Source organism: Aythya marila, assembly GCF_965140915.1.
Source record: "Aythya marila genome assembly, chromosome: 4".
NCBI classification, from domain to species: domain Eukaryota; kingdom Metazoa; phylum Chordata; class Aves; order Anseriformes; family Anatidae; genus Aythya; species Aythya marila.
Window position 1 is genome coordinate 4,327,584 of NC_139045.1, and position 12,531 is coordinate 4,340,114.

Genomic DNA, 12,531 nt, shown 5'->3' on the forward strand with positions numbered 1-12,531 from the left:
GTTCTAGGTTGCCAGTTTAAAATCAGCCACTCCTAGCTGACATTGCCTGGATGTCATTAAAACCAAAGAGTTCTTTGATAGCTTATACAGGAGTGCTTTGGTGACCTCAGCTCATTGTCACAGCTGCTGTCAGTGTTAACAGAGATGTGAAGGAGTCTATGGGCATGAACACGGCTCGCATCTCGCCCTGAAGCACTGGTTTTTGAAAGGAATAACTGGTGACCAAGCTGGATGAACAAGGGCAAGACTCAGCTGATGAAGGCTATAATATAATTCACGTCAGTCAATATAACTTTTATGGCAATAGCGGCCTGTTAAATAAAGCTGATGTTACTCCTTTGAGGAAATCACAATTATGGGTGCTAAAGGCAATGGTGTAGATGTAAGATTATTAAAGACAGAAGTTATTTGAAAAAGCAATGTGAAGCACCAATGAAAGAACTATTATTCAGTCACAATAAAGAGTACATTAAATAAGAATAAAAAGATAGGCCTGACCTGCAGATTGTATCTGGAAGGCTGCTTACTCTAAAGAGGATTTGCATTCATTCTAGACAAACGTCTGACTGCTTAGCAAGTTACAGGACAAGAAAAGTCAAATCAAGATACATATACACACAGGAGAAATGAATGACAGTGGGGAAATAATTTTACTTCTGTATATGGCAGTGGTCAGACTATATTGGAATGCTCCTTCTATTTCTCAGATACAGTTTGTTAAAGAATCTTGAAAAATTAGAAAGTGGATACAATAAGAATAAAAAGCATGATTTGAGGGTAAGAAAAATAACTTTTCAGTGAGACACAAATATCTGTTTAGTTTATCAAAAACAACTTTGGGAGAGGGCTTGTTCACTTTAATCTTCTGCAGGAAAGACTTAACAAGGACTGATGGCTGAGCACTGAAGCCTGGGAAATCAATTTAGAAATTCAATTCACATTTAACACAAAATGTGATTCACTAAGGGAACTAGCTACCAAGAAAAACTGTGAAGTTGTGAAAACCATCAGTGGATGGTCTCCAGGCAAAGCCAGAATGGGGAGACATGTTTTAACCAACCACAAGTTACTGAGCTATGTACCAAGGTAACTGGGCAATGGCCTGTGATTTACAGGGAGGGCTTTTCCAGCATTAAGCTATATGAGTCTACGAAACTAACATTTTGTGAAGGCCAAAAAAAAAAAAAAAAAAGCCTTAGGAGAACTTGACCATAAAACCATCCATCAGGTGAAAGTAGCAATAGTAGCAATGCCTTCACCTGCATGCAACTCTTTGTGCCAAAGCGAGGCACACAGTTGCATCCTGCTGTGGCTGTTTTATGTCTCCTGGCAACCACTTCCCCCAGTGGGAACTTTACCCTGTGAAAGAAATCGGCTTAGGGAACACAAAAGCTGTCTGCAGTGCCCTGACAGCCAGTTCTGAAAGGAAGAATGAGGTTCTGCTCAGTTCTCAAAGGCTTCTTTATGCAGAAAATGCCTTGAGAATCAGCAAAAACGATGAATCATGTCATCATGATGTTGGCAGCCCTCAATGACTTTGCATACAAATATGCCACTTTGTTGAGAGTCCTGAGAAATGCTCTGATTGCAGAAGGTGAAGCATTAGTATGCCTGGCAGGGACACAGAGAAACCACTGGGAGCCAGAGGCCACCTTTCATTTGGCCCCGAACACATAGATTATATACATAAAATATACACATGCAGATACACACACTCGAACAACCTCACTCAAACGTGGTTCCTGTGGAGTTGTACTGGGAATGAACTCAATCTGCTATACCCAGCCACCACCATAATCTTTTCAACAAGGTTGAACACGAAAGTTCAGCTGGGTTACAAAGAAAGCGGCCCACCCCTTCCATCTATTCTGTTAATGACAGACAGCTCACACAAAAGAAGAGAGACAGAAATGGAAAAAGATGCTCTGGCTACCAACTGGTCACAATGAGATAGAAATAGCACAGCTCAGTATCTCTGCTCCCAAGTTAAATGAGATTTAAAGTACAACCTAATCACTCTTGGTTTTTGCTAGGGTAGAGATTGTGGAGTGCTTCTATACTGTGGTAAGAAATATAATATGCATGCAATAAGGTGTTTATCAGCTCCTTAACTCTTCCAGTCTGCATAAAGCAGAATCAAATTTAGAATTGAATTCAAATTCAGAAACCATTTGTAAACATTTTGAAGGAAAATGGAAAAAAGATCCCAAAGTACTATGATATCATTAGTTTTCTACCTTTCTGAACTCAGATCTCAAGAGTTTGGCCACTAGAATGGGAAAAAAATACACTTTTTTGTTGTTGTTGTTGCTGTTGCTTTACCTTATAAATAAATTGCATGCATAAATCAGTAATTACTCAATCATATCCAAGGCAAAAATTTGAAAAAAAAAATGTAGTTCTAGTGGACCGCTACTTCCCAGATCATGTAGTTCACCTTTCAACATAGTGTTATTGGCTTGCCTTTCAAAGATGAATTTCATGATGCTGTTATCTGTCCCTTTTTGAAAGGCATCAGCAAATATTGTCATCCAGCTCCAGCAGGTTTCATATTAAATACTAGAAAGTAGATGGGTTTTGCTCAAAACAGAACATAAGATTAATATCTGCTATTTTCCACTGAAAAAGACATTTTTTCATTTCCAATGAGAAAAACATTGATGAGTCTTGTAGTATTAGTCACTGGCCCTGGAGTCTACTCCTCAGCCCACTTCACAATTAAACTTCATGTGTAGTATGATGCCATTTCTGTCATTTCTTGTGACATATTTACCCCCTTTCTATTTTGATGCATTTTTTTACAGCTAAGGATAGTATTTGTCCACATTCAGCTGGATCCAATTTCCAGAGAATTCAGTGGGAATCTTCTCATGAATTGGCCTTTGGGCTCAGACCCGTGTTGAAGAATTCCCTTCTGTTATTTGGTAACAATATTTTCAACCCTCTTTTCCCCAAGGCAATGGAATACGAAGTGAGCTAGCTGGAAGACAACTACTGAAAACAAGCAAGCAGACGTGCCTCGACTGCAGCTCTTCTGAAAAACAGGGTTACAGTGGGGTTTCAAAAGGATTATCCCTAAAGCTATGTCATGACAGGGGTAGACAACACAGCTCCTCATTTCACTGGCTCTTATTGCTCTTTATGCAATACTAGGAGGGAAAGGGTAGCTGTGAATCAGCAAGGTTTTGACATTTCGTATTCTTCAGAATACAACATAAGAGGTCTTAGCAGTGTGTCTTCAGAAGGCTGTATGAAGCAAACTAAAACCAGGACTTGGCTAACTAAGGTGAAATTAAAGACGTAATACAAATATGAATAATTTAATATTCCATAAAACCAGTGTCCTATGACAGGAGAGTGGTGAACAGCAAGAAAGAAAGGAGGAAAGCTTGAGACACAGAAAGAAGCATCTGACTAGAAGAGTAGATCTTAGCTGCAGTTGTCACCTTCAATTGCAGCCTTTAGCTTTGTAGGAACGTGTACTATGCTAGCCCTGAAGAAGTGACAAGGGCTGATCAGATTATGTCAGAAGTTAGCAGAGACCTGCAAAATTTAAGGATCTATGGTTAGGTACAACTTTACTAATGTGGGTTGTGTTTGTTTGTTTTTTAAAATTTTGTTTTCTGAATTTTAAATAACTAACTTTATAAATAACTTTCTTTATAAATAACTAACTTTATAAACAATTTTCTTCACCATGAAAGCTTACAAAAGGGATACTTAAAGTCAGCCTTGAAGACAAGATGCAGTGTTTTTATATATTGCCTTTCAGTATTCAGAAAATAATATATTTACCTTGGGTAGCCCAGGACTAACAGGCACTAGTGTCTAATCTAAAATCAGTAATGCAAGGGGCTGCTCTATGGGTGTCTTCAGATAAACATTGCCATCTGGGGATTTTTTTGTTTGTTTGTTTGTTTGTTTGTTTCAAGTAAGGAAAGCATCTATATACCATGAATGAAGTATATTTATATATATACTGGTATTTATACCAGTACAAAATATAGTGTTGTTAAAGCAGTACATCAGGAAGGGACAATCAACTACTTCCAACAGGCATAAGACCCATCCCCTGGTGTACCATTTATGCTTAGATGGTCAAACAGTTTAGAAACAGAAGCTGTCCCAGTATCAACTGTGGATGCATCTTTACCTTGTAGGAAGAACAACTGTGTGGCCAAGACTATTTTTCTTTTAGAGGTAGAAGGTCCTGTTTTCACTAGAGTCTAGGGAAGATGAGTCATTGAATGGTAACTGAGTCCCCAGTCTTTATATCAGCTTAAAATAAATGATTAAATCAAGATGACAATGTCAAGAATTGCAGAAATGCTTCCAATAGTATCATAAATTTTTGATAAATGGATATGCTCATGCACCAGACTAGCCTTATTTTGACCTCATGATCTGTTCTCCCATACTTTGTCTCTTATAAACTGTGCTGTTCTGGGTTACGTGCCCCTCTCCCCCTCTCAAGGCCTTTCCTCTCTTGGCATACCAAGTCAGGATTCAAATAATCTCTCTTAAAATAACTATATAAAATTATGTGAAACATTTAGGGTTGGATTTCACTATCCTTCCACAGGATGAGAAGGCCTTTGATCTTTGAATACCCCTAGAAATAAAAGGAACTAATTAAGAAGCAAGATATTTAACAACGTAAGAAGAGCAAAGCCTTGGCCTTCTTCTGTAGTGGTAGTATGGAAAAACAAATCTAGAAAAGGTAGGAAAACACTTCACAGCAAGTGTTGCTTGTAACAGCTCTCTTTCAGGGAGCAGGCACCTTCTCAGTTGAGGGTAGCCCTTAGGGCTGGCAGGATGCCACCACGGTCACGGACGACACAGAGCACTTTACAATTGGTATACTTATTACAGCTCACCGAGAACGGTCGCCAAGCCACAGTTCAGCTTGCTGTCATTGTTCACAGTTCAGTAGTATGAGTCATGTCTCCCACTCACCACTTTTATCCCCACTATTACCTTCAAAGCCTGCCCCCAGCTTCCTACCACTTGCTTCCACTGCACACCCTCCATCTCACGTAATTAATGAACTAGAATATCATACGTCCGGTCTTCTGGTCAGAAGGGAACTTGAACATCAAGCACACAGAAGAAAGAGGGGAAATCCATGCCATCAAAGTATCCCTTAAGTTTGATATTTCACTTCAAACCTTTTCTTAATCCCTTGCAAATCTCTAATAAAAAGATACCTTAGCACACCTCATTTTTCATTTATTATATGTTACACAAAATAGCTCATAGCAATGTCAGCTCTTACTCAAAAGACTACTTCTATTACTATTTCTTACACAGTTTGCTGAGTTACTGTCCCTTCAGTTTTGGTGCTTTACCTAGAATCCCCCCCAAGACTAGTAGAGCAAATGAAATATCTAATTTTCAACAAAATTTGTCTCCATTAATGGAAGACATTAACTTGCACATTAATTTGCAAGTTAAATCAACTGAATTTAAAAAATAATAATAATCCTGTAGCTCTTTGAAATTGAATATTTAGAGTTCATTTTGACCCACAGAAAAAGCCAACCAATATACTTCATTTCAGGAGGACTGTCCTATTATACATGAGGTATCAACTGGGCAACCCAATAATGTAGAAGTCATAACTAATGTACATCCTAATTAGTTCATGGAAACCAGGTTCATATCAGCAAATACCATGGACCTATAGAAAGGCTCTGTAAAGTGCAACAATTGTTGAGGATCTGGCATACAGACTGCATATGTTTCAGTGTAGGGTTATGGAGAACCAGGTCTAGCCCGGTCCTGTGGACCAAATGGCTATCAACAGCCATGGAATAGATGCTCTCCTAGGGTACACCTTCTGGTTTATGTTGGTCTAAAGGGAACCCAGTCCATGCACTCTGAGACTACTCCATAATGTTAACACAAGCATTAGTAACAGGCAGCAGTACAGAGATTTGTTTCAGGAGGGTGTTCCTCATTTGAATTCAAGCATCAGCATTGAAGTACCCCAGGTGTGTTTGGCTCTCTGACAAACCTTTGGTCAGGTTTGTCATTTGTACACAAAAAATGCAAAGCTCCTCCTCTCTCAATACGAGGGCATTTAACACGCATACTTCTATTTTCTGCTTACAAGCTGGTATTTCTTGGCAGAGCGCACAGAGGAGGCACCTGTTATTAAATCACTGGAATCATGTCAAGAACTGAGTCAGGGCCTCTGAAGCCCAAGCAACTAAGGCAAAAGCATTGACTCCAAGTATTAGGTCTGTTTGCTAGGCTTCCAGGGAATTTCCTCATCTCCTGCCCCAAAAGCTCACAACTTCACTGGCCCTGGCTTTCTAAATAAATAAATAAATACAAAAAAATTGGCCTTCAAGGTAGCAGGGTGAACAGAAAGGTTCTGTCATGCTTTGTCTTACACTTGGTAAAGAATAAGATCTGCATTTCACATGTTCTGAGTCACTGGAGGATCATTATACCAATAATAACATCATTTCACTCAGATTTTAGCACTACTGTATCAAACACGTCAGTGTTTCACGTATTGTATGAGACCTCATTATACATTAGCACACATCTACACCTACCTGTATGAGCACAGAACAAGTAGTTTTTAAAATTATCAAGCCCACATTGAAGCATATCCCAATATACATATAAAAATATTTAAAAGTACTCTTTCTTTATAAATATAGAAATATAAAATACACCCATGCACAAATTATACACATATAAAGGCACAAATACATGTGTGGATGTGTCAAAAATAAAGACACACTAAAGTTATGGAAAGGAATTTTAGTGACTAGCATTCAGTTCAGATCTCTTAATGATCATATAAATCTTTATCCTGCCTTCTGATAGTAAAACCGACACACAAGCGACTGATTTTTGAATAACAAACTAAACAAAATGAGTTCTGTTCATTATGAGAAGCAAGGGATACTGAAAAGTTGCTTTATCAATTCTGCCAGTACAACACACAAGCAGTCTGGTTAAATAAGACACAAAAAAAATAAAACAATTATGAAATTCAATTAAGAGAATACAAATGCTGTTTTCTTATCTGTGAATGGTCAGCTACTTACCTATACAGGCAGAGTTTTCAGTCTTTAATCTGTATCCATTAGGACAGTTCCAGTGCTGCAGAGCTGAGAGGCTGACAAAACCGATTTTAAAAACCACTGGCAAAAAAGCAACAAGGAAGAGAAACATAATCTTGAGGGTTTTTTTAAACTGTCACTAGAGAAGAACTAGCTTGTACGCAGTCATATCCAGGATAAAATGAACATGTGTAATCCCAAAAGGTTTCTGCAATCTCCCGCTTTACACTCAGACATCTTATCACAATACCAAGTTTTATCTTTGCCTTGCTTTTCTTGTCACTTTAGTCCTTACTGTGTCTGACTACAACCTTGAAGAAATTCCTGGGAGATTTCTTCCCCACACACGTCGTTTTCTCTCTCTCTCTCTCTTGTTTCTTTTTTTTTTTCTTTTTTTGGAAGCCAAGTATGAAATGCCTGACACTCTTGCCACAAATTTAACACAGCTTAAAAGCAACACTCGCAAGGATCACTGTGATTTTCCTCCCAACAAGCAAAGCTGCTGTTTAAATCTTAAAAGCAAAGAATTTAGAAAACTTCACCGCTGCTCTCAGTGAAGTACAGGGAGTGAGATCTCCAGGTACCGTCCTCCAAAATGCAGTTGCTTTTTACGTACCAGCTCGGACGGACTCCTCTTTGCTTTTTAAAGCTCTGCTTGCCCCACCTCTTCTCTTTTTAGTACCACTTGAGTGAACCCTGTGTTTGCAAATAGTAATGTGGTCAGTTCCTTACTACAGGGAACCGAGCCAGAATGCTGATACCCAGCCACCCATAATAAATACAGTCTATTTAGAAAGGCAGCCCCTCATGCTTGAGAAGTACCTACAGCGTGACAGCTAAGTTTTATTTCTCACGGACTGCAGCCTAATTTATACTTTGCCTGTTCAATCATGACTGATTTTAATATCATCTGATTGCACTGATTTTAATATCATCTTGTGTTTTACCACCAGAAACAAGTGTTGTCTTTAAAACATTCTATGCAAAAAGGAAAACAAAATAATCCTTCCAGTTTCTCCAGTAATGGGAAATACAAATTGTCTTAAGGTCAAATTCAGATCTAGGGTACATGTCTGTGATTCTGATATCAAAGAAGTTGCAGCCACCTCTCTCAGGTCTGCATTTGGCCTTTCTGCAGTTCCAGGAAAATACCTGCTGCCAGAGACCAAGGTGACTTGTTATGAGCCTGCAACTTCCACCCACAGCCCAGTCATCTGTATGGGCACATCAGTGTTGTAGGAGGCTACTGCTGTGGTGTAATGCTTTTTTACACCTGTTTTGCTAATGTATATGCACTAGAGAAATTCCAGGAGCATCAGTCTCCCAAAGCAGGCACTAATGCAAGTAATTTGCCCAATTTTGAATGTGCTGAGATTTAAGCAGGTGTTTATGTAGTTGACTCCACTGGGCTTTGTTGCACTAACTACTGTAATGCATTTTGGTTCTCTTGCTTCTATTATTATTATTATTATTAATTATTTCCACAGTATTGCACTAGGATAAATGCTAATATGACAGCTGGGAACAGCAGCATCAGACAGTACAGAGAGTAACCTGCAGCTGTGCAAACTCCCTCCCTGAGAATTCCCCCCCCCCCCCTCCATACTGGTCTGAATCGATAAGAGTCCAGACTTGCACTGACAGAAAATAAGAAGCACGAAACCTGATTATAAACTGGGCCGCTCTCCACTAAAAGAAACTGTTTCTTGATGGCTTGGGTCTGTGTGTAGCCACTTTCTGTTTGCTCGATCTTCACTGCTGCAGCTAATGCAACTAATTAAACCCGGACTGACAAATGGAAGCCACGTTTTCATATACTCTGCTCAGAACTGAGTCTCTATTCTGCGTGCTATAAAATCCAATAATAGTAATGTAAATTATGCAGGGCCAGACTCATGCCAAACAATATTTGCTTCTCCAAATAGTTCTCTGGAATACAAAAGGGCAACCAACGGGAAAGTGCAGCAGTGCCATCCCATCTAGGATTACAGGATCCTGCCCAGGAACCATGGACATGCCACTTGAGTCTAGTTTGCTAAATTGGCTCCTCCCAACATGATTTTCTTCAGTGTTCAAGCTGGGAGCACGCAACCTGGACAGCTCAGAAGGAATGTCTCACTTCTTTGTGAGTAACCACCAGCAGAGTGTTTGCGAGTCCCGGCACAGCTCTGACTTCTTCCAGGCAAATGCACTGAAAGAGACAAAGATCTCCCTTTCGTATTAAAACCCAGAAGCAATTTCTGTGTTACTCCAGAAGCTCTCACATTCTTAGTTTCTCATTTACATGTCTTGTCTTTTCCAAACATCTCCTAGAGTCTTCTCTCCCCCCGCCATCCAGTTCCTCTTTTTGCCTTTACTCAAAACACGGTCAAAAGCATGTCCCAGAACTGCTCTTTTTTTTTTCTCTAAATAACAGCGAAGAGAGAACTGTCTGACACATCAATACCATGGTGAGCTTTTCTGGAAGAGATCCCTTCTCTATAGTCAGATGAAGATTGGTTTGTAAAGTCATAGACTTCACCATCCTAGAAATAAAGGAATGGTTTAAAAACAGGCAGAAAAATACTCTTAAGAGGGGAAGCTGGTTTTTTAACCTTAATGAGATGAATGTGCCTCCAACCAAACCTAACCCCCAGACCCACTGTGTGATATGATCCAGGCCTGAAGATATGCATAATTTACTTGAAAGTAGATAGAGCTGACCACCTCCCCTTAGATCGAACCAGAAACTTCTCCCCAAAGTATGAAATCCATCCAGCTGTACCACAGCTAAACTTTTCAAACATACCATTTCTCACCAAGTGGTTTAGCAGGCCACATGCAATGATTCCTTCACACCTGAAGTCATTCATCAATGAAGAAGTCGTTTCAAATACGGTATAATAAAGCAAGCTATTGTGCCCACCTACAGGCATTAACTACAGAAGTTTATTTCAGCTTAGCATTCATACAATAAATTAGACTGAAATAACAGGGTAGTGTCTCTTGTGAGAGACTCAACACACAACCAGCCCAAATGATCTTATAATCATCTGTCCCAGTACATCAAATGCAAAGAAGTGACTTTAATTTGGCCTGCTGACTTGGTGACTGATGAACTAACAATAAGAAAATGCTCTTTTCTTCCTTTCTTTTGGACTTTCCACTGTTTCATCCAGCTTTGGTGGGTTTGCTTTAACAAAGCTGGTAAAGACCAGCTAGTGATCCTACTGGAGAGGGTCTTGTCCCCTACCTTGGCAAAAAGCTGCTGTTCCCGAGTTCAAGGACGGTATGTTCTGGCTGTTCCAAAGCTGTGAAGGAAACGGAGCCCTCCCTCAGTTTTCCAGGGCTTTCAGTATCTATATTGTCTTAATTAGCACATTGTTTGAATCATATATTGGCTTTTATTCTTGCTTACTAGACGTTATGCTAGCTTGTCAGCACTTGAGCTTCTTTTCCTGTCAGCCTCTAGAAGTTTGATCCTGGCCTCAGGCATATTCTGATCTGGTTAAGATTATATTTTATAGCCATCACAATACCAATTACCGCCAATACAGGTTAACGATTCTATGCGAGAGTTCACTGAAATCGCATAGGAAACGTGTAGGGGCTATTCCTTACACCAAGAGGGCAGAGCAGAGAGGGACACTCAGATCCCCACAAAACCAGACCCCAGATCTGTCCCAATGGCCCCAGGGAATCCGCCAGCTCTGGTCACAGCACCCACAGACACAGACTCCTTCGGCAGGGGTATCTCCCCCACAGCAGGAGCTGATGGACACGGGCTGCTTTTAATGACATTGGGGATTTCTGACAGCCTTCAGGAAGGAAAAAGACATACAGGTGCAGAAACAAATAAAAATAACGTCCCACATTTTTGTCAGCCGTGCCTTGCACTTACCTAAGACTGACCTCGGTATCAGTTTGGGGATTGTCTGCCCTGACCACCCTCCTTCCTCTGACATGGTAGTGCCCCATCCAGTACTGCTAACACCATTTCAGCAGGTTGAGCCTACATGGTGCATAATTCTGACAAAAGGGACATTAAGAAACGTTAAAGTGCCTGTCAAGCAGGGCGGGAGGGAGGCCCAGTGGGAGAGAGCAGCATATTCTAGTGATCTCTAAAAGCCAGGAATGCCTGAAATCTCCTCCCGAGGTATGACGGCCATTCTTTTTTTGGCCTCAAGCATGTCACTCATTGTTCTCTTTAACAATTTGGAGATGATATTTGGCTGGCAGAACGTTTTAATTTAATTTATTAGCAAAATTAATAGAAGAGCAGGGTTTTAACCATGAAAGCATTACGAAAACCAAGTGCTATTGTAGGTAATCTCTTTCCAGTTGTCTCAATTTATTTCACAGCAGAAATTACAACAAATACCCACTGGATTTTTTGGCAGTTAGAATTCCACATCTTTTCTGCTAGGGTTACACATTTTCCAGCTACAATCTGATCTTAAGGAAAAGACAAAAAAAAAAAAAGGCTTGCTGAAACTTTACTGTTTACTATAACCAATACTATCTTTTTAAAGCCCTTTTACATTTAACGTTTTGACAGGCACCTTTCACCAGTTGCTGCGCTGTGAATATTCATTTCACCAGATAGACCACACTGGCATCCACAGAAGGATCCAGAAAGAAAGTTAAATATGCTCTCTCTCGCATCCAGACAGAAAGAACAACAGCGAAACATTCTGGGGAAGCCACATAGCACATTACTGACTTATGACATTTATCAATGTTAGATGACTACATTAGGCCTCTATGTTAGCAGACACAAAGGAGTGGTTAAAATAGCATGTTGAAAGAGTCATTTGGCTCTCTGAAGTGGAGATAAAACTGAAGATAAAGCAAGTCATTAGTTAACATGAATAAGGTCTATGCAGCTTTTTGTAAGAACACTTAAAAGATCTTAGTAACAGGTATGGCATTACTTCACTATCAGGGCCAAAAAAAATGTATCCTCCCCATGTTTTCCGCTTCACAGCTACTTTCCACCCCAGAGAGACTTCACCCACAGCAAAATGATTTTTCATGCATGCATTAGAGCAGGCACTCTAGTAGAACTCTCAAAACAAAGGCACTCACTGAAATCTGGCGCTGATTTTCAGAGCTGCTGAGCACTTAAGGTTTCCAGTGATAGCAGTAAGAGACCAGGATTATAAATATCAGCCTGTAGGTTCTTATTCTGAAGCCTATCTATCAGAAATATTGCTACTTTTGCCTCCTCTTTTTATCCCATGAGTTCTTGGCTGTCAAGATGAATAATTAAAAAGACTATTTCAGTCAGCTTTCATATCCACATTACAGACTTTTTCAGCTGGTTCACTCCTCTTGTGATCTTGCTGTTTTTTAGCAAATACACCAGGGAACAGTTTATACATTTGTTTTATAGCTGCCCCGCTGGCTATGTGGAATAAAATCACTGCAATTTACCAATCTAATCCACTTTCTTTGTTAGATTAGCTCA

At 39.8% G+C, this 12,531-nt stretch overlaps 1 protein-coding gene across 1 annotated transcript in view; it reads right to left on the reverse strand.

The window, feature by feature from the left end:
• EGF (epidermal growth factor) overlaps nt 1-7,194 on the reverse strand; it is a gene marked incomplete at both ends in the record, with an annotated part of 57,852 nt that extends 50,658 nt beyond the window's left edge. Inside the window, one exon of the mRNA XM_082759037.1 lies at nt 7,068-7,194. Coding sequence (XP_082615163.1) covers nt 7,068-7,194 — 127 coding nt within the window. The remainder of the gene's footprint in view (nt 1-7,067) is intronic.
• Nucleotides 7,195-12,531: the final 5,337 nt, after the last annotated feature.